Consider the following 22,848-nt stretch of genomic DNA (forward strand, 5'->3'; position numbering starts at 1 on the left):
TCTAGCATTGTTAGAGACCAAACAAGAGCTAAAAAAAAAAGTTAGAGTCAGACAACTGAAAATTAATGTTAATATTGTTCTGTGCCTACTGACATAAGTAGGTAACTGATTACAAATTTGTAATGTGATATATCAGGGCTTTGTGTTTTTGAGCTTGTTTTCCACATCTATCCCCTAGTGGCCAAACATTTTTTAACGCAGTTTTAACTCTGCAAACCGGTTTAAACTAACTTGCAGTTTAGTAAGAATTTTCAGACACTGCAATTGGGGTTAAAATCCTGTTTTTAGCAAGTCGCTGTCTATTTTTTGTAAAAATACAAAAAACATGGCAATCTACCAATGAGGTGAGATTAATCCAGACTTTTTTTTCTATAATCAAGTGTTCTTGTTTCTAGTGCAACAATCTGCCTTACCCAAGTCTTATTCGAGATACTGAACATGACTCACATCTGGAAAAGTTCTCTAACAAGGGGAACTACACTGGGAACTACGCTGGTAGATTATTTTTTCTGCTCTGAAGAAAAATAAATGATTCTGGATGAATCAGAGATGAAATGACTTTTGGTAAGACAGACGTCTTTTTTTGATTGGCAACACAGTTATAGAATTAGATAGAACAGCTTCCAACACTGAATCTTCCCTTTGATTAAATGTTTGAGTTCTCATTTGTTATGAGAAAACAAATTAAGGTTCATAGTCTGGTACACATCAGTAGATAACTGAATACATAGTTGGCCCCTATTTATAACTACACACACTTGAACATACAATGTGTGTGTGCATGCTCGAGCGTGTGTTTGCTTACCCATGTCGAGTATCTGCATATGTAAGTGCCTGCTTCAGTCAGTGTGTCTCGGTAAGCCAGTGAATAGTGCATGACCCTGTATGTATTATGCCAGTAAACATATCCAAGAGAGTTCAATCATCAATAATTGCTTCAGCAGTGCGGATGGAATTTATTTAGGACCTTAGACCTACATTATGCACAACGCAGTAGCGTGGAAATGTTCAAGGACTTTCAGCTTCCTTATCAAAGAGATGTGTTTTTCATGCAGCGCTCAATGACAAACAGCCGGCTCCTTTTATACACAAATCATTTATAGACACATAAATAATGTATTGCCTGTCACTCCTTCTTCACGCCGTGCGTGGACACCAGAAGAGCTTAAATAAAAAACCCTGAACACAAATCAATGAAGACTTTGTCTCATACATTTTTTTTCCCCATGTCGGGTAAAAAAAAAATAGCTTGAAGCAAAACCATGTTGGTTCTGTCATCTGATTGGCTGGACGAGGAGACACAGGAAATGGTTTGTGTGCTGAGCAGACACCGAGACTCACTGTGGCCGAGGCAAGAGAAACCGCACCTCCACCCTCAAGTGAGGATGGAAAAGATGTATGTGTGTGTGCTTTGTCTTTTCAAAAGGCTATAATTTACTTAATTCAAGACACCACAGAAAAAAGTACTGCGGCTTTTTATAAGTTTGTCCTCTAAACATGGATTAATAAAAAAGTTTGGGCCATAATGTGTTGAATGATAAAGGGTTTTTGGAGATTCAATGTCAGCGTGCAAGCTAACATACACACCTGGAGAACTGCCCTGACACACACATATCACACACACTAGGTCTGCAGGATGATCTGTCTTCTTACGTTTCCCCTACTCTGGTTTCTATTCCAAGTCCTGAATCAGAGAGGCCGTGGTCTTGTTGGGGGGGAAAGGGAAGCAGGGGTTGTTAGAGGAAGAGAGGGAAAGGGGCCCCATTTTAGAGGAACTGCTGTCTGGCGGTGGAGGTCAGCCCAAGGGTAGAATACTTGTGTTGGAGTCAGGGAGAGGTGAGGAGGGCTGAAATCATGTTAGCTTTATTCTCTCTCTCCCCCCCCCCCCCAAACCCCCTTCTCCTCTCCTCTCCTGACTGGGAGAGCATAAATTCATTTAATCCTGTTTTTCTGTGGATTCGCTTAGCCTTTTGGGCTACTGCTGCCTTGTTCTCTAACCACAGCCCTCAGGGTGTAGGGGGAGGCTTAGGCAGCACTGTGAGTGAGGCAGTAAATGATAATATCCTTGAAAGGAGTAAAGAGCCCAACAATGATATAAATAAAAGCAAGAAGGAGGGGAGGCCAAGTAAAGGTCAAGACAAATTGGCCTTGGATAGAATAGCCTCCAAAATGCATTTATCCAAAAAACACATATTCTTCTTGTTCACTTAGCTTTAAACAATGAAGCTACATCCAACACACATCCACCTGAGCATGCACACCTGGTTAACACCTGCTACCGACTTTGCTTTTCAGCTCCCCTGGCTGTACTACATCACTCTGTATAATCTATGTACTCCATATCTGTATTCCGTAACCGTGGTGACCATAATGTTGAGAGGCAGTGATTGATTTGTTCAATGTGTGAAAGAGTGCTTAACAGCACTGTTGAGAGTGCTAATATTTTTTAACACCCTTATGGAGTGTTAAAATTCACACCTGACTGCCTGTTTTTTCCCCCCTCAGGCAACCCAAGCTTTCCCTACTGGCTCTGTAATCGGTCCTCAAAGTACTGTACCACACCAAATTACAGTTAGTGTTTGTCAATTTCATGTTTACAAGTCACAGTCACTCTAATTTGCTAATAATAATAATTCAATAATTCAAGTTGCTATAATTATATGAATAAACTACTCTAGTTGGGAAGCTTTTATTGATGTTGATGAATGAGTGAAGCATCTTGTCAAATGTCCGGTCTAATCGCCAACACCAGTGTTGTCAAGAGTTATGTTGTTATTAACGGACATGAAAATGTCTTCACTTTGTCATCCCTACTTCATTCACCTTTTTCCTAACCCATCACTGTTCAAATGCACCTCAGTTAGTAGGCAAATGCATCGCTCTGCTATAAAGCAACGGCATTCAGACCGATCCTGTCTTCAGTTCAGTCGGTTGCTGGTTCGTTCTGTTAGGTTCAGTTCAGCACAAAACATGGTCTATACAAGCACTGTTTATAATAATAGCTCAGACGCCACATTTTGCAATGTAGTCGTCTGTATCTTTCTGTACACTTTTAACCAGGAAGTAATAACGTTTGAGCTGACAACAGTGCTTCCACTCACCAGTTTCATGTACTGAACAACTCTAGTTAGTGCTAGCTTAAGATCAACACGGTCGCAAAAGGTTCTAAAGGTAACACTATCTTATTTTATATATTCATCATTCAGTCATTAAATTAAATAAATTAATGTTTCAATGACATTCATTACAGTTAAATGGCAAGCTAGAACAAGCTAATTTAATCATATCGAAACATAAACTAATCCTGTCCTCCACTGGTGTTCTCCGACTAATTAATGGATGAACTTCACAAGTCAACAGTCTTCCATCAACACAAAATTTGAATTTGAAAAAGTTTGTTTCTAGCCAAGTGACTCTGCCTGTAAGTTGCATATGTAAGTTCAGAAGCAGTGCCACTGTGGAAGCTAAAAGTAGTAGGGCTTGTAGCTCAGACAGACTTCAGTATGACATTCATGGTAGTCATACCTTAACCATGTAAATGTTACAGTGGATATTTCTATAATCTCCAGTCTCTACTGAGATAAGTTTTCTGTGTTGGAGGAAAAGTGGTTTGCAGGAATGTTTTGTTGGTGTATCTTGAATAAATCCTTTAATGGAAAAATGAAGCCCTTTGTGTCCACAGAGGGATGATATGTTCTGACTCCTAAAACTTTAAACACTGAAGTAGATCGCTAAACGTGACATGTTTGTTGTCAGGAAGCTATCCAAAGTATCATCAATAAATAACAATAAGCCTGAATGTCAGTTGTGTTCCTTGTTCATTTCACGGCTGTGTTTTACAGCCTGTAAAAAAGTATATAAAACCTTGTTATGTATAGTATATAATAGGTGCCTGTTTATGTTTGAATTAAATTCTTCAACCAAAATCACATGGACACTGACAACATTATTTTAAAGTGAAAGTTTGATTAATGGTCTGTCCTCCACAACTATATGTTCTATATCTGGGGCCTCATTATGAGACTGATTAAATCTCTGTATCCATTTGAAAAGGGCAGCAGCAGTATGTGCATTCCATCAGGAGCCTCTAATTTGAGGAATGTGGTGCACGTTTTCACCGTGCCGTGCAATTACAAGCTATTATCCAATTTGAGTACTTTGATTAAATTTTGTGCATTGAGTATCTTGCAAAATAAGCACACAAACAAATCTTTGTTTGTGAAAACAAGTCGGTCCCAATAACTAGATAGGCTGTCCCACACAACTCCCAAGTTTATACAAAAAATTAGGAGCACAAGAGCACCAACGGTTACATCCAGAGGATGCAAAGGAGGCAGAAGTTCGCATAGCTCCATTGTTGTTTTTATTTCTCCAGTCTACATCAGTCAACTCCCTGAGGACTGCCTGTTCTCACAAACCCTCACTCCGTTTCCACATCCAGCAATACTGCAAGAGCCGAATGCATAATTTCCCCAAATGTTTTTCCAGTAGAGCATATGGCTGCAATGCACAGCACAATGTAGCAGAGCATAATCATACCTGCAAGTGCTACTGTAACAATGACTTGAGGCAGGGACATCTTCAAAACTTAATAAATGTCTCAGGTGCAATACATTTGCCCTTTGCAACTCTCCACTTAAAATCAAACCAAATCTTATTTTATTTTTCTGAAAAGACAAAGTGGTGAATTTACGGACAAAAGGAAACGCCGTATTTTGCTCTTTGATTATTAAACTCATGAAAATGTTTAAAATTAGAAGTTGTGTGTACTTCCAACTGTATCATGCAAGCTTTTGTATCTGGTGCAGATGCCAATAAATGAATGAACCTGTAGTCACAGTGAGTATACTGGTATCTTCTCAGAGTGTCACATTTAACAGCAGTTTGAGAACACACCAAAATCTGATTAGTTTGTTGTGTACTGTTAAATTAAGTCATTCTAGATGCCGCTGTAATTTATAAAATGGTCAGTGCGTAGCGGGGGAAAGTATTCTGTGCGTTTCTGGTCACAAAAATAGCAAATATATTCATCATATGCACTGCATTGCTTCTTCCTTTCCAAAAATATGGCACTTATCTGTGTGTAAATGTGTGTTTGGTTGGATTAGAACAGACTTGAGGGAATGGGTAAGTGGGACTTTATCCTCAACGGTATGTGCTGTACCTTCTCTCTTCATGCCCATGGCTAAACACTTCTGGTAGCGGCAGTACTGGCAGCGGTTCCTCTGGCGCTTATCAATGACACAGTCCTTGTTGTCACGACAGGTGTACGTCAGGTCTTTGCGCACCGTCCTTTTGAAGAAACCTTTGCAGCCCTCACAGCTGTATACCCCATAGTGTTTACCTGAGGGGAGAGACAGACATAGATGGTTTTTCCAATGTGTATAGAGTATAAAATCTTCCTAAAGTTCCCATGTCTTACTGTCTAATTGACCCATTAGGTTGTCAGTTAAGTGACAGCGTGGCAGCCTTATATTGACATACACATTAGTTGCTGTCAGTTACTTATCTTGTCAATTATTCTGTAGAGTACTTCTGCAACCTAGTGACCAACTGAACAGTAACATAACCGTGGCGTGCACTGCAGCTTTATTAGCAGGGTTTTCTAAGAGACCAGAGAACAGAAATCTTTCTGATATGACATGCAACCACAAAAACAGCATACAGGAACCAGCTTCTTAGGTAGCAAAAGAGCAACTGACGAATCAAAGACCTGTTAAAGTGAACAGACTATGTGTTTGGGGGTTATGCCGAGGTGGCTGGGTAAGAAAAGAGGGGCCTACTGAAGGTAAGCTGCAGGGGGGCCTCATGGATTTGCGCTACGGTACTGTTCTCACATCTCTGTTCCTAACGGCTCTTTTTTATTTATGACAGATGAAGGCCATTTGCATTCTCCAGTGTTACTCAAACTGTTTCTTTGTTAGCTCTTTGCTAGTCAGACCACCAGAGAAGATAAATAAAGCCTCTGAGCACAGTTAAATGAAGCATGCTATTAAACATTGTTTTGATTTTCCCCCTTGGGTCTACATAACACCGATGACGCAGGATGATGCTAAAACTGAACAATAAATTAGATATCCAGCTTAATCCTGGGGCTGAACATTTTTCATGGTTATCCCCAGAAAACCATTGAAACACAGCGTTATTTGTTGACTGTGAAGACTGTGAGTTCAACGGCTTTGCAAAGAGGGCTGCTGTTTATGTCATTAGCCTTGGGCTAACAGTTAGCCATGGGTTAAATGTTTTTGTGGTTAAAGTTGTAAAGCTAGCTCTTGACCAGAGCCGATGATTAAGAGAAGCTAAGAGTGAGCATGTGTGGCCAAGAAAGAATAACCGCCGGTATTTTCTACAAGTCTGAACTTTGGTTACACAAATGAGCAGGCGTACACAAAAATGACTCACTTGAGACAGGAAAAGTAGACATTTCACCTAGTTTCAAGTCAGGTATGTGGCAGACAACGATGTAACAATAGACATATAAATAACAACATATGCAGCCATGTATAGCCCTGTCAACAGGAAAGTAGTGTTTGCTGTTGCTGATGTAGTGACTCCTTTTTCACACACTAGTGGGACATTGCAAGTGATATCTGGCTGATTTTTAACCATTTGCATCACTCATACAGCTCCTCTGGGCATGAAAGTGGCTGAAATGTGAACTGAACTTCAAGAGGGTTTAAAATGTAATTGTTTTGTAATTTATATAGTTCTCATTCTTCAGAAATACTGACACATGACTGTGTTATCATGTATCATGAAGAACCATTACGTACTGCAGAATGTATCTCTACAGCCACATCTGAAGGAGTTCCAGTAGAGATGTGGGAGTATTCGTACTTGCACTGTTCTGTACCAAGACTCACTGTCAAACTGTGTTCTGAAACAACGCTTCTCTCAACATCTGCCTGTATTTTCCTCCAGTCTTTTCTATGAGCAGTCCTCAAGGCAAAAAAAAAAAAAGACGCTCACCCACACCATGACGATGGTGGTGTCACCAAGCTTCATGGTAGGGACGCTATGTGATGAGTGATGAGTTGTGCCTGGTTTCCCTCAGACAGAGCGCTTCTTTATTTGAGCCTAAGCTGAACTGGGCTTTGGTTTCATCAGACCGTGCAATCTTTTGCCTCATGATTTCAGTTTCTTTCATGTGCCTTTATGGTGCTGCCCTCATATGCATTTTCTCAGGAGTGGCTTCTTTCTGGCCTTGATGCCATTTAGCCCAGATTTGTGAAGAATTCCACTGACTGTTGTCCTTCCAGGAAGATCTCTGCCTGAAAGAAGCTGCAGTATGTAGTTCTGCCAGAGCGGTCCATGGGGCTGTTCTCTAACCAAAGTTCATCTTTGGATCTTCTTTGGAGGTTTCTCATTGTGGTCAGAATGCCAGCTTTAGTAAGATGCTGGGTAGTCCCAATGTCTTTTTATGTGATAATAATGGAGTCTTGTGTAATCCCAGCTGCTGAAAAATTATTTTTATACCTTTCCACACAATTCTTCCCTAAATTATACATAACATTCCCTGTACTTCTTGGTTAGGCTTTGACTCATGCGCACTTTCAAATAGTCATCGCCAATCAATTTAAGCTTAGTCATTCCATATTTATAATTTAATGTGTTTATGAGAATTACCAACTTTGACATCATGGGTCCTTTTGTACAGATGAGTCACAGAAAATTCTGCTTTATTATTTTTTTGTGACTCATCTGTACAAAATAAAAAATTGCATGAAGCTTTAACAGCACAAACAGTTGAAAAAGGCAAGCAGGTTCAAACACTTACTTAACCGTTTCAAAAAATTATCTAGTAACGTCACATCACTTCAGCTTAAATAATTAAATTCAATTATAACTTGAGTATTGTTTATTGCCCCATGCTTCCTGTGCAGACAGTACATACGTGTCATTGTATGTGGGTATTCATCACAGTCACTCACCTGAGGAGCGGTCACCACAAATGGCGCAGATGTGTTTTGTGAGCGACAGGGCCGTGCCTGAGGGCTGGGCGGGCACCTTCATCACGCCGTTGAGACCCAGCGGGGGCTTAATGTCCTCCGTGCTGCTGACCGAGTTCATCGGAGAGTTCAGCTGGAACATCAACACACACAAACACACACGCGGACTGGTCACAAAGCAGCCCCCCTGAACTCAAAACAGGTGACATCATACACCCCATTACACAGACCCGTCACATAGCTTAGCTGATGCGGCCTAGTTAGCCGATGACATTAACTGTTGAACGAGGGACAGGACTGCTAAGGAGAGAGAAGGTTTGGTTACACATGCAAACAGGAGAAGTAAATCTGAGTGAGATTGTGTTGTGCAGAGTGTCCTGAACAATTTGCTAAATGCCGAAAGTGAAAAGGATGTTATGACTTCTGATACTCAATACAGATCTACAGTCTCAACAGCAGCGGCTCTTTTTGCCCTCTCCCATTGCTCCCTCTCTCTTTCTCTCCTCCCTCCTGTTTCAGATCTAAATCTGGCACAGCAGGATCCTGCACCACTCCACCCCAAGAACTCTTTTATTCATGCTCTCAACAAGCCCCGCTGGCTCCCAAATGTTCAGCACTAGCACAACTCCACTGCAAAATTTAACAGTACAGCGGAATAAAGAGACGGCATTTGTTTTAGCAGCAGTGCAACTGCAGCCTGAAGTCTGACTCAGTTGCTACCTCCCTCCCTCACTAAAAAAGAGCTTTGAAAATATTAATCTCAAAAATGAGCTCCTCTGGCTTCATGCTAAAAGTGGAGAGCAAAGGGAGACTAATTATTATAACTAGCGCCATGCTGCTTCCAGAGGAGATAAACGTTAGGGGGCCGGATATAAATTATCCTGAAACATTAAAATGTCCTCGATGGAACACAAGCTAGCTAACCGTTAGCACCATCTCGAGAAAAACATGGAAAAGTAAAAGCAGCAGTCTAGGCTGATGCTAAAAATTACATTACAGAGGGGTAAGAAGGGGAATATATTCATCCCCGACAAACACACCAACAACTGAGGGATGTGAGACAGAACGGAGTTGGCAGAGAAGTCACATGGGCTCACATAGCCAGCTATGTTTTCATTAAGTTACCACATATGAGACATGTCTGATAGCACAGACATGTCTTGGCTCTAAATTCATAATTTGGCAGACAAACTCTTGCTTCTGTCTGCAGGAATCGGGCAAGACAGAGGAACCATATTGTTTTTATAATGGCAAGACGTACACGATAGTCTAGGAGAGACTGTCGCCCTCAGCTGTGTTTAAAGTGATCTGACACAACAGCTACACACTGCAAGAACATAGAGATGTAAAACACCACAGCAAACAGTGCCCTAACCCTAACCCAGACACACAGAATATAAACCAAACAGCCACAGAGCACAGGATAACATTAATGCAGCAGAGGCAGACACATCCCCACATTTGGTCCCTTGCATGGGCCAGGCTTCCACCAACACTGGATCATCCTACACTTCCCATAATGCAACTCAATAGCATCTATTGTCTAATGCCTTGTAGACATGACACAGAGACATATATGCCAATGTTTTCATAGGCTGACTTAAAATCGGTGCACTGTTATGTACTGTATGGCATTTTTACCCTTCAACATCTATTCTGATGCCATAAGGATAATAGGAAATCTGCTTTGATACACGCACAAATGCATTTATATGCAGTACATGAACATACAGTCACGCACAAATAGAAGAAGTACACATCCAGCTGCTGTGGCTCCCAGCATCTAAGTTCACCTTACACTCGAATACTTGATTCCACTTTAATAGCTTCAAAGTTAGAAAAATGTCAGCAATTCCATATACAGTGCAGTTTCGCTTGAAGCTACTGCATGCTTGCATTGGGTGAAATATGCCAAACCATGGTGCTTTACCATCACATCAAATAGAAAATTCTAGATGTCTTCTGCATCATTTTATACACACATTTCCAAATAATTCAGGATGACATGTGGTGTCATGGGAACTTGACTTGGGAACCTGACTAGAGTATCAAATATAAAGTTTATGTGGCTTTGACGGTTTGGCTGCGTTTGAATGATGGATCCACTTGTGGGTTCAGTGGGTTGAAAAGGTTAAAGCCCTCCGCCTCATGAAAACGTTAAATTCACATCCCGACACCCGCCCCTGGCCTGCTCTTCACACCCTGTTTACACAAACACACACTAAATGCAACACACACACACACAGCTTAAGCTTTGGGGAAAGAAATATTAGGATTATTTTTAGGTTATTATCCTGCAGAGCTTTTCTTGTGGTATTTTATACATTATGTTTTGCAGATTATCCACCAAGTGGGCATAGTTGCATAAGTGATACTAAATGTGTCGTTTAAATGATCAATGCAAATACTTGCATTTTAAATGGCAAACACATTAGACCACATGAACAGTTATTACTGTAAACTTTATGTTGGCAATATACTGGATGGTGCTGAGAAAGCCTTTCTTAGGATAAGATGATTTTTGAGAGCAACTCCAAGACACAAAGGCACCAGCACAGCTACATCATTTGTTTGCAACCAGCTGTGGTGGCATGTGCACACAACCACATCTCTGTACATTCACCCACATGCAAACACACACACGCAACATGAGGTCTTACCTCAGTTGAATGCCTGAGTCTAGTCTTTTCCCCTGAAGCGCAGCACTAACAGAGCTGTCTCCTTTGCTGATATCGTCTCTATCAAACCCTCTGTCTGTCTGACAGAAAAGACTCTTCTACTCACAATCTATTTTCAGTAAACATGCAACTCAATCTCAGCAACATTGCTCCCCGCCGTGGGGTGGGCAGGCTGGGGGGCCTTTCTTTCTCTTCTGCCCATGGCAATGGAGGCAAGGCGGGGGGATTAAAGTGGCTCAGGACTAGTTCTGGAAATAGAATACATGCGCCCTCCTCTACAACACATACATGTGACCCTTCACAGGGAGGTATGCCAGCTGTGTGTACGGCCGAATAGTCTTGGGAAACCCCTTGACAATCCTCTCCTTACATACTGTGCTGTGTCTATTTTTTTGGGCTTCAAAGTTTTACACACTGAGGGAGAGAAACAAATGAGGGCATTTAACATCAAGGACTGGAAATGTAGGACATAAGATTCCCTGCAGTACAATGTACAACACGAGTGCCTGAAATGCACCAGCTGAATAACACCGTTTCATGTGCTGCAGGTGTTACATAACATGTTGTGTGGAGGACATTCGATTGGTACATCCAGTACAGAGGGGGTCTCTGTCTGCTTGTGGGTGTCAGATTCTGCACAGAATTGATATATGTGATTATGTCCTGTGCCACCCACTGGCTTCAGCATAATGCTGCAACATTCAAACATGTAAAGGTGATGGAATAATAGTTCCTCAAAGGGCTGTGACCCTTGAAGAGCTGAGAGTAAAAAGTAGTGGACCACTACACTTAAGAAAGAAGTGGTGTTTCATAAAAACACAGTACAATAAAGCAACAATGAAGTAATTGCTTTTTAGCACAGCAAGACATGATAGCTGCAAGCTAGCAGGTAAGTAGCTAACTATTTACTGCTGTAAAATAAACCTGGTTGTTTCTATGCCATACAATCCTATCAAATTGATGTTGATGAAGTTTTCAAAGGAGGTATATGAATATATTGTGAAAAATATAAACGTATGAATCATTATATGCATCAGCCTAAAAGGTGTGGTGTTTTAGTTACATAAGAACACAGTACAATAAACCACATATTATCTGTAAGCTAGAGCTGCAACTAATGATTATTTTCCATAGAGATGAATAAATCCATACTTTTCCCCATCAATCTTTTAGTGCAGAAAGTCTCAAAAAATGCAAAAACCATCACAAGTTCTCAGAGCCACATCTTCAAATGACTTTCTTTGCCTGCAGCATAGTCTAAAACCCAAATATATTAAACTAACAATAACAGAAATCAATGAACCAATTAAATAAATTGTAAACTATATATATTTGCTGATTGGCCAATCTGGGCATCAATTAAAAAAATGACAAATGACATCTCACAAAAACCTTATAAAATATTACTGTGAATTGGCTCGTCTTCGGTGTCTTACTCAACCCTAATCTACTTTTGTAGAAAGAATCATCTTGGCAACAGAACAGGTCCTGTAAACTATTAGTATTCTATGACAACACACATGGTGGTGAAATAAAAAGACAGGAGTCGTCCCCGGAGTGAATGGAGGAGAAAAGGAAAGAATAGCAGAGACAGTGGAGGCCCCTGCTTAAGACGGGCTTAGCTCGATTCAGCGAGTCAGAGCACAGACTTTGCTCATAAAGACACTTCAAAAGGAGACATCAAATCCTAGCGCACCACTCCTCAATGCAGAACCCTCATGTGGAACTTCAGTTGCTTTCCAGTTCAAGGGCACCTTTTCTAACACAGAGAAAGTTATCTTCACAGTACTCTTTCAAAACGCCCTTACAGAATTCCTCCATGAGGTTTTCCATTATGTGGCGGCAAAACATGGCCAGACATAGACTCTACTTTACAATCTATGGCTGTAGATCGCATTCGCCAAAACTGTATCGCTCACAGAACCATGATGCATTTTTGTAACTTTAATTCACTTTTGCCTCAAGGCAAGAAATTAAAAATGTCCAAAAGCTAGAAGGAGGTGTGATTGGACAGGATACAAATATTGTGTTGACAGGAGACAACACCTAACCATCTGCCTCCTGAGCGGCGAGGACAGGGACCAGGTCATTATGTAACCTAATGATAACCCTAAAAATGTGTCACCTTTCACCTCTGACACCTCGTGACAATCACTTCCTCCTAAAAGCAAACTTATCTCAGCACTCCCGCAAAGTATGGGAAGAATGAGTAAGAACTTTCTTCTCATCCCTGAGCGTGTGAGCGTGTGAGTCTTATCTGGACACGTATCTAGCAAGAGATGGGGGATCGGGTTGCACACGGAGGGGGTGTTGTTAATGGGTCCGCTCTTCTGTGGCCCTCAGGGTATATTCACAGTAAGGCACCCTTTGGGATCAATTACGGCGCGGTTACGAGTTTGAAAGACACCTGTTTGAACACACGTGGTACACAAACAAGCACAAATCAACAGACACATGGGTGTGAGCACGCACACGGCACTTGGAATAGTTCAGACTGCGGTTCAGTTATTTGGGGATGAACTTAAGGATTGTCTGTAGGTCCGTCGAGTCACTGTAAATTTAAATTCATTCTCAGGACAAGGAAACAAGAAACAACGACAGATTTTAGTCACTATAACACGTGTTAACATGTGATTTACAGGGGCCCTGTGGAGTTTTCTTGTAAACAAACAAAAGTTTACATTACGGTATATCCTCGAGTTCTAACAAATGCATTTCCTTCTTCATCAAACATTTCCAAAGCCGATTTTTGCTTCCTTGTTTTCGCTGGAAATCTTGGCATGTAACTGCCACCTGCAGATCAGTGGAATAATGTGAAACCACTGGCAGGAATGTGGCCTGCGTGCGTGCATGCATGGTTTTTGTCCTTGGGCACAGGCACAAGATCAACCCAGCAGGGACCCACTCATACAAAAACAGCACCATGGCGATACTCGAAGTAAAGACTCCCCAGGAAACCTTTAACCAGCCACATCTCTATACAAATACATGGGATTACAGTCCATAAGAACTATTTAAGGATCTATTGGCTAAAATGAAATATAATATTCATAGGTATGTTTTCATTAGTGCATAATAACCTGAATACAGGAGTCGTGTTTTCATTACCTTAGAATTAGTTGTTTTTATCTACATACGCCACGGTTGCCTTCCACGGTGGATGGCATGTGGAACCACCATGTTTCTGCATTAGCCCAGAAGGGACAAACCAAGGACTGGTTTAGATAAAGTCTTTTTGCATTTTTCACAGGTCTCACAGCCACTGTAGTTTCTCCTACACACAGTTCTCATTTCCCAGGCTGTAAAATACCGATGCACCAGCAGTGTTCAGTTGTGCTGCAAACTGAAACTCCATCACTAGATTCCACTAAATCATACACACTGGACCTTTAAATACACTTCGTTCTTTGTTGTCCTCAATGTCAATGTTATATAATGGTGTTATATACTTTTGGGGAAATGTTTATAGTGATAGTAAGTCATTGTGTCAACTATGAGTACATCTTTTCAGGTGTTCAGGTAATTCAGAACCCCAAAGGTTGTGAACTCACATTTATAACTGCAGGCTTGATAACTTACTTAAAGTGGAAATTATTATTTATTGTTTTATGTTTAATTTATGATTACAACAATCCATTCAGTCTGTCTTTCAACTGTTTTGATGATGAAGCCCATTAATAAACTGTGTTTGGTCTTGATGCAGTGCTGCCTTCTGGATTCAATATCGCTGGCAGAAGATATTATGAAATGAAAGGATCCCTCACTTATGGGCTCACAACCTGGCAACCCAAATTTATGCATGTGAATGTCCCCCTAATGATCGGTAAGTGAACACATAAATTATTTGTTAACTATTAATAAAGTATTTAATGACAACATATAAATCATGATTGTGAAATAGCTCCAAGACTATTGTCACTCAGCTCTCATAAAACACTCTCTCTACTCTCTCCCAGTGGTTAGAATTTAGCAGAAGCCGACATTATTCTAGACAGCTCCGAGGTTTCCAACACTCACCCCATGCTGTGCCACAACAGATAAAATGAATCATCACAAGCACTGCTGGCGCTTGTGTGTGTGCGTGTTTTGACAGAAACTTTTGTTACAGTGAAAAAAGGATATTAAGACTATCAGTGGCATGAAAGGCAGTGAGCCTTACAGCACTGAAGTGGGAATACGCAGAGTGACTTTCAGCTGTTGCCTCACCTCAGCGTGGCAGTATCTGTGCGTGTGTGTGTGAATGTTTTTGGCATCCTTGGGAGTGTGTGTGCACATGGGGGTGGGCTCACAGCGTGCATATGTGCATTTTTTTCTATTTCTGTGTGTGTGTGTGTGTGTGCAAGCATGCATGTGTTTCTGGATTTCATGTGTGTATGAGCGTGTGTCTGCTCTGTATGTGTAGCTGTGTCCTTTTGGCTTTGTGTGTGAGTGGATGAGCATAAGGGCTGTTGTTACAGGGAACAGTGCTGCTCCTGTGGACACTGAACTGCCTACCACTGACACAGCAGCTCTTACGACCCTGGATGCACTCTCCTCTCAAACCAGAGTGTTTGAACTGTGACAACCTCCTCTTCCTTTCATTTGCTATTCTCAGAAATAATCCCTAAAATGAATGTCTTAGGGTGCTTTTACACCTATGGTGATGATGGAGACCTCACAGTCGCCAACACTGTGCAATCAATGATGAACCGTCAGTCTGCAAAACGTCAAACAGCTCTGGGTTTGTTAAAGCAAGCGCAAATATGAACTGAACCAGAACTAAAAGGCAACAATGTTTTTTTGTTTTTGTTTTTTTACTTGGGCCGAACCAAATGTACATGTTACACATTTTCTTATTACACACAATATTGTGTTTGATAATCATCTTCTTTTTACAATGCTGTTTTTGATAACAATGTGTATACTTGATTGCACACGCATGATCCACCATTCTAATCAAGGTATTATCCACAATGAGTCATGCACTTAAATAAATATAAATACTGCATGAAGCAGAGTGCATTATTTTTTTATGTGTTTGTGTGGTTCAGAGTGGAATATGTTGCATATACAACAGCCATGTGATGATATTATACATATTATTTATATACACAGTAAAACAGTTTAAAAATTGTGTAACGCCTGAGTGTCGTCATGTTTATATACGTCATCTGTCTCTTATCCAATGATTAATTGACGAGGGCTTCCATATTCTATTAGGAAGTACTCCAGCAATTAACTGAGCACCCATTTACTTTGTCAAATAAGCAATTAGTGTTTCCATTTTCCAACTGTAAATCAGCCTGTGGGAATTCCAGTGTTTCCACTGTCCAATGGTATGTCCACCACCAAATAATTGTAAAGCTGATGTCTCACATATCACTTAATGGGTCAAGTATTATGTGTTAATATGGAATGAATCACTGGAGGGCTCTTTGTTTTATGTCCATTATCATGAAGTCATTCATCGTGGTTTTCCCAAGTGTCTTCTAGTATGCTACATGAAAATGTGTATAGGGAAAGTGGTATTTATTTGGTCAAACAGCAACCATTGCAGCAGTATAGTTCAAATGTTATTTCAGTGTCAACCACCATTGAATTTAGCAGTATTTAGATTGATTACATCCTACAAGTATTTAATTCAGTAGTATTTCCTTTGTCCACCATCCAGCTGATAAGGGACCGATTTATCTGCCAGCATGTTGTCCAGTTTATAATAGACTAATGTTTGTACTTGTTCATTAGCATGTTATACATGCACTCTTTCACTGCTACTTTGTCTGGCTACTAACAAATAACCTGATAGTTTATTGATTATTGTTACCATTAGCGTTATCCAGTGTGTAATTGATTAGCTCTTCAAACAAACTGGGAACAAATTGGGAGCTGATTAAAACCTATTCTGGCAGAGTATAGCTTGATGATAAACTGTTTAATTGATGTTAATAATCAGTTTTTAGGTGTAATTTGTATGGAAAATGCTGATGATCTGACAACAGCAGTCAGATCATCATCATGTTCAGCAATGTTTTTTACCATGTACCAGTCATTACAATTAGGTGATCATGTTGTAAGATGAAACACCTCTTGTCATACCATATCTGTACACTGTTAAATGCATTTCAATTTCTGTTTGTGACATTTTTTTTTGTTTGTGTTTAGGACTGCGCACCTTTTACGAGTAACAAAAAGTGATTAATTTTCTTCTATAGAAGCTTTTTGAAATGGTCTCAGCTATGGCTGTTTTCCACCTTTTAGCATGACATGAAAAATCTAAATGGAAATAATGTGACAAACCCCAACCAATGGGTCAAAATTAATATTCCAAAAAGGCTGTCTGACCAACGTCTGCCTCATTTATCGTGTCTTTACAGAGCTTGTGTTTTTTTGTTTCTTTTTATAACCGTATTGAGAGAAAATAACTCCCATAGGTTCTGTGCACTGCTACAGGTTTTACAGGTATGTTAGCAGTATTAGACATACAGTATGTGTCATTACACTTTGCAGACATGCCACAGTGTACATGTCAGTCCACAGACAGTGTTGAGTTGCTGTAAGATCACACCACCAGATGCAATTGAATGCCCTAAAGGGATTATTTGAAGCTTTAAAATAAATGTGTGCCCCCAAGGCATTTAAACCACAAAGTCTAGAGCCTACATTTGGAGACTGATGTCTGAAACTTAAACCTAATGTTACTGTTTCTATCCCTTATAGATGCCACCTCCAAAATGACTCATCTCCTGTGTGGCCCCCAGTACAAGTCAGAACACACACACAGGCCCCACTGCTATCACACTACATAATGTCAGTTCACAAATCATGGCCTATGGTCTGTTAGAACAAAAGCAGCAGTCCCACATGAATAGCATTGGGAACATGACAGCTACATGTTAAAGTCTTCACATATCACACAAAGTCCATTAACACAACTAACAACTCTACTGCTGCGAGTTCTCTTTTTTAAGAACAACTGCTATGTTCTTATACAGTTACTCTACTTTCTGCTCTTTCATGATTTTCATCTTCTTTTAACAAAACACTTCCTGTACATGTTTCAGAATAAAAGCTTTCCAGGGAAGGAATGGGAACTGGAACGACAGTAACACGAAACAGAGGCAGGAACTTTATGTTAACAGCAGCAACAGCAAATGAACATTGCAAATGGGAAACTTCATACTACAATATAATAAAGTTTACTTAACAGCAAAACTTTGAAATAAAACCCTCTCCCTAATTAATGCAAGGCTTTCTCTACAAAAAACTAAGAACTACAGAACTGTGTACTAAACTTCTAGTGAAGCACAACTAAATTAATTCTACACATTAGTTACACTTCCTTGAACTACCAGCACTGGGGAAGAAAGCGGTCTCTAAAACTGCTTCTAATTGCTACCTGGAGACAGCTTTGGCTAAAAAAATTCTTTCCCCCCATCCATTTGAGGGTTGATTGACGTTAGAGAGCCTTAACTGTTCTCCCGGGACCCTACACACAGCCCCTTTGTGCAGCCATTAGAGCAATGCAACCATGATGTCATGCAGAGTGACTACAGCGAGGTCCATCAAAGACCAGAGCAGCGGAATGGACCTTTATTACTCCCACACAGGAAGGGGCTGAGGTCCACTACGCTCCCTCTCGCCCTCTCTCTCTTTCCTTCTCCCGAGCGTGTTGTGCTTCAGTCTCCTAGCGACCCTCGCCTGAACACGATGTACCCAAAACCGGCGGATGACATCACCGCCACCGCTCATTTATAACTTATTAAGCACGTGTTCCATTTCTTGTAAAGCGTTTACACCTTTTTCACATTACTGTTTCTCTTGTGTTCGACTCCAGAAACACTCAGTCTTTATATGTATTTTTAAGCCGTATTGAGAAACACAGAAGGCCTGTTGTTGGTTTAGGATTCTCAGGAAGGTTTCAGTGGGAGAGCATGGAAGCCAGAGGGGTACACACTGAGCTGCAAAATGGAAAATGCGAAGCAGCAGTGGTCCGATGATAAAGAACCCCTTTTTTTCCCGCAAAAACCAACAGCCAGACAACTCTCGCCATTGTCATTGCAAGTGTAAAATGTGTTCCAACCCTGCGTATAATCCCTTCCAGCTGCTTGCAGAGTTGTACTGCGTGTGATCGAGAAATTGTCTGTATTGTCGGTGAGTTCAAGACCACAGATGAGACGAGCGATGGGTCTGATCCTAATGGGCATGGCTGTGGCCTGGCATTGGCCCCTGACCAGATACCCGGGGAGATGTCTCGCCAAAAAGAAAAAAAGAGTTGACAAGCCATGTAACGGCAAAACCGCTTAACAAAAGACAAAGTGTGCATTTTGCGTTGCAGGCAAGGTCTTTGTGTGTCAAAATATGTTTGCTGGCAGTGTGTGTGGCCCTCTTCAGAACAATGGAGATGCTTTTCTGATCTTCAACAGTATACACAGCAGATAACCGGGATGTACAGAACAGACGCGACAAATGAGAGAGAAACGAAAATGTTTCTTGCTGGAAAAAAAACACACAACCACAGCGCAGTTTGCGAGTGCGTCTGGATGTTCGAGACAGAGCTCAAGGGGAAGAAGTGTTGTTTGAGATGTGAGAATTGGCTGATGATAAAGGACTGTCTCTCTCTTTACATGTGGTTTGGCTTTTGGGTGGATGTAAGATTCCAGAAAGAATGGGAATTTTGTTCATCCCGTCTTCTGCTTTCATCATGTTGTCATTTACGTCTTTGATGTAGAGGATTGTTAAGGCTCATTGTTTTTTGGTTTTCAGAGATTTTTATTGAAAGCTACATATGTTCTAATAAGGACCAGAGTGGTTTAATCAGATTTCCACCTGGATTTTATGTTTCCGTGCATCTAAAAGTTGTGTTTCTTGCTTACCAAAGACACTGATAGTTGTAGTGTATGGTACACAAGGTCTTCTTGTGATGAGGACACCAAGATTTTTCGTTTTTTAACCAACTTTTCAACCACATTTCTATGATTTGCTTTCCGTATTTCATAAGATTATATATGTACACGGAAGATCTTTAGGAAGAACAAAACTTGCAGCAATGCAAAGTTTATGTGGTCACAGGTGTGGCAGGCCTATGTGTTTAGGTGTGTGTGTGGTTAACATAGGCAGGGGTCTTGTACTGGCCTCTGGGTGGTTAAGTAGAGGGTGAAGAAGAGGCTGAGCTGTGACCTCGTTCCAGTCAAGTGCTCATGAAAACAGCAAGTCAGCCGAGTGTTAAGAGCAAGTGGCATGTGCCGTCTGACTCAGATCACGTCTCATAAGAAGTGCCGCGCCTCACGACCACAGGGCCCTGCCACCATCTTTAACCTCTCACATCAAACTGCCGCTCTCCACCCTAACTGAGCAACAGTCAGCAGCCTCTACAGACCTCAGTTATGCACAAGTTCACGGTTAATGGCTCAAGTCCTTTGAGATGAGTACCTGTCAGACTTAGAGCTGGGTACCATTTGAAATGTGAAATAATAAAAGTTGGTAGAATAACCAAAGCAATAATGTTTTTTTATGCCTTACATTGAGTAAGAAAAACAAGTTTTTCAACAAGAACATTTTTCAGTTTGAGTCCCCCTATCTAGCATTTCTAAGCAGTACATAAACATTTAATAAGTGGCTTATAACAGACGATAATGTAACTGTAAGCAGTATGTGTTAATTAATGTATATGTCAGCAACTGTAACTCCTGTGTGTGCCTGTACGTGGAGGCTGGGCGTATAAACAGATAATTCATGATAATACGCTAAAACACAAAAAACTGTTTGTTTAAAATTGATTGTTGAGTTGTTTACAAATACTGCACATTAATAAATGGTTTAAACTATCCTCATATCTGTGTACAATCACATTATAGTTAGTTACAAACCACTTATTAAATATTTGCATCATTATATATGCTAAATAGGCTTAAAGTGAAAGATTACAGATAAAGTAAAGTCAAAGCCAAACGTTACTCAAAGTTACTCTTAAAAATAACTTTACAGTTTACAATACTTGCTGCTATAGACACAATTCAGTTGTTAGTGAAAAACTACAGAGGTTAAAGGTCAATGTAGAATCATAAGGGAATAAGGGACATTAACTGTTTCTCATGCCCTCAACCTGATTTCAAAGAGTGAAGGATACTGTTTTTCAAATGTGCTTACCACACACTGGCATCTTGAAGCGGGTGCTGCACTTTTCCCCACACTGAACCCTGGTGTAACCCCTCGATGAAAACAGTTTGCACAAATAGGTTTCGGTATTGATGCCAAAATTCAAGTATCGTATCGGAACTAGAATACCCAGCCCTAACTGCAGTTAATGGACTGCCATTTACCAGTAACAGTGACACATTAGTCACATCCGTGTATTTACATTTGCTAAGTCAAAGAATAAAATATGAACAGCACAAATTGCAAAGCAAGACTGGTTGCAGTGGTCATGTTTTAGAGCCATTTACCCAGGTTCCAGCTGTTTCAGCAGATTCAAAACAATGCAGCACTGTTAAAGACCAAAGGCAAAGAAACCAGGCATGACCTATAACTCAAGTTAGATACATGCTTGTAATTACTGTACATACAGTACGGAAACTTCCACCACCAACAGCAACACAACAACAACACTGCTCTTTATACAGATGTTAAAAATGGCAGGATTGGCCAAGAGGCAGCAAGGCTTAAAAGTAAAAAATAGATTCATTCAAATGAGATAGACTGAGACGGACAACTTTTGCTACCTAAACATCCAACCTGCATACAAAGTATGGCGCTCCGGGACAGAAACTGCAGCACAGATGAAAGTGTTGGAATTAAAAAGTGTAGAAGAATCAGAGAGAGAAGGGTGGGGAGGGGGAATGGGGCTTTCTAGCAATGAAAGATTCTGGCCGCTTTCTGAAACTGCCCCTAATCCTCTGTTAACTCCATTACATGTGGGACACTTCTGTGATAAGCCCAACAATAGCGAGGAGAGCCCATTCCAAATACCATCACATTGCGGGCGCACTTTAACACAATTATTAACAAACACAAAAAAGGGCAGCCGCTGCATTTTGGGGGGAAACAATTTCAATTTTAGATATGGGCTTGAGACGGAAACTGGGCCACTGCAAGCTTTGATGTCCTAATTGTGTGTGTGTGTGTTTTTTTTTTACTAAAGAAACTGAGGCTTATTGATGGATCAAAAGCAACAGAGACAGAGAGGAAGAGAGAGGAAATGGAGATGGAGTGAAAGAGACAAGAAATAAAAAAAAACAAGAAAGGGAAAAAAAAAGAGGAAAGAGGACAGCCAGAGGAGAAGAAGAATGAAGGGATAGAAAGGAAAGCGAGATATGGCGGGAGAGAGTGACAAATGTGCCTTAGATATAGAAGAAAGAGTGACAGAGCTGAAGTTCTGTTGAATCCCAGCTGAATAGGCCTTGATTAACTGTGGCATGAGGTCAAAGCAGGGCCTCAGTCTGCTGGGGCCTGGCTTAGGAAAATTATATGTGTGCCTGTGTGAGTGCAAGCGACTGTAATTTGCACTTCTGAGACATGTGAATACAGTTTGTAAGACATGATACGCATCCGTTTGTCTGGTTAGGTTAGGGCAACTGTGTGGATTTGAGAGTGAATACACAGTAAAACCCCATGGAACCATGGTAGAGGCTATGAGTGGAGCTCAGCCCTGAATGCATTATAGCTTCACCAATTCTCTTGTTATTATACAGGTAATGGTTCAGCATTTGGGAAATGGTTTTGGTTGTATTGGTAACAGCCCATAATTTACCAATCGCTGTATTCCTTGTTTTTTTTTCTAACCTTTGGACATAGGCTGACTAGCTGTTTACTCTTGCTCCCAATCTTTACGCTAAGCTAAGCTAACCATCATGCGACTATGGCATCGTATTTAATTATTTTTCAGCTGTCCTTTTAAAAAATGTACACTCTAAAATGTCATTTATATTAGGCATCTAGCAGAAGCTACTAATGTTCAGGGACTGTATTGATTTACTAGGTGAAATTTAAACATATCAGACATCAATGTCAATCAGATGTCAAGTGGAGAAATAAATATTGTTGTTGGTTAATCTTGTGTGTTAGTATAAGGGACTCAGGAAACCTGGAATAAAACTCCCTTGCACATAATATAATTTCCCCAAACTGGACAAGTAAACCTACATGAACACAGACGGCTAACTTCAAACTAACACGTACTACACAAACTAATGTACATGCCTTCTTTCCAAAATGAGTGAAACATGGCCCATGAAGGGTTTTTCAAT

At 40.6% G+C, this 22,848-nt stretch overlaps 1 protein-coding gene across 1 annotated transcript in view; it reads right to left on the reverse strand.

Moving 5' to 3' along the window:
* The window catches only part of rxraa (retinoid X receptor, alpha a), a 96,098-nt gene that overhangs the window by 14,759 nt on the left and 58,491 nt on the right, over window positions 1-22,848 (reverse strand). Inside the window, exons 4-5 of the mRNA XM_035668273.1 lie at window positions 7,932-8,082; window positions 5,165-5,344 (exon numbers count right to left, since the gene is read on the reverse strand). Coding sequence (XP_035524166.1) covers window positions 5,165-5,344; window positions 7,932-8,082 — 331 coding nt within the window. The remainder of the gene's footprint in view (window positions 1-5,164; window positions 5,345-7,931; window positions 8,083-22,848) is intronic.

The sequence above is a fragment of the Morone saxatilis genome, unplaced genomic scaffold (genome assembly GCF_004916995.1).
Source record: "Morone saxatilis isolate NCDOM2014 unplaced genomic scaffold, NCSU_SB_2.0 Contig21, whole genome shotgun sequence".
Taxonomy (NCBI): Eukaryota; Metazoa; Chordata; class Actinopteri; family Moronidae; genus Morone; species Morone saxatilis.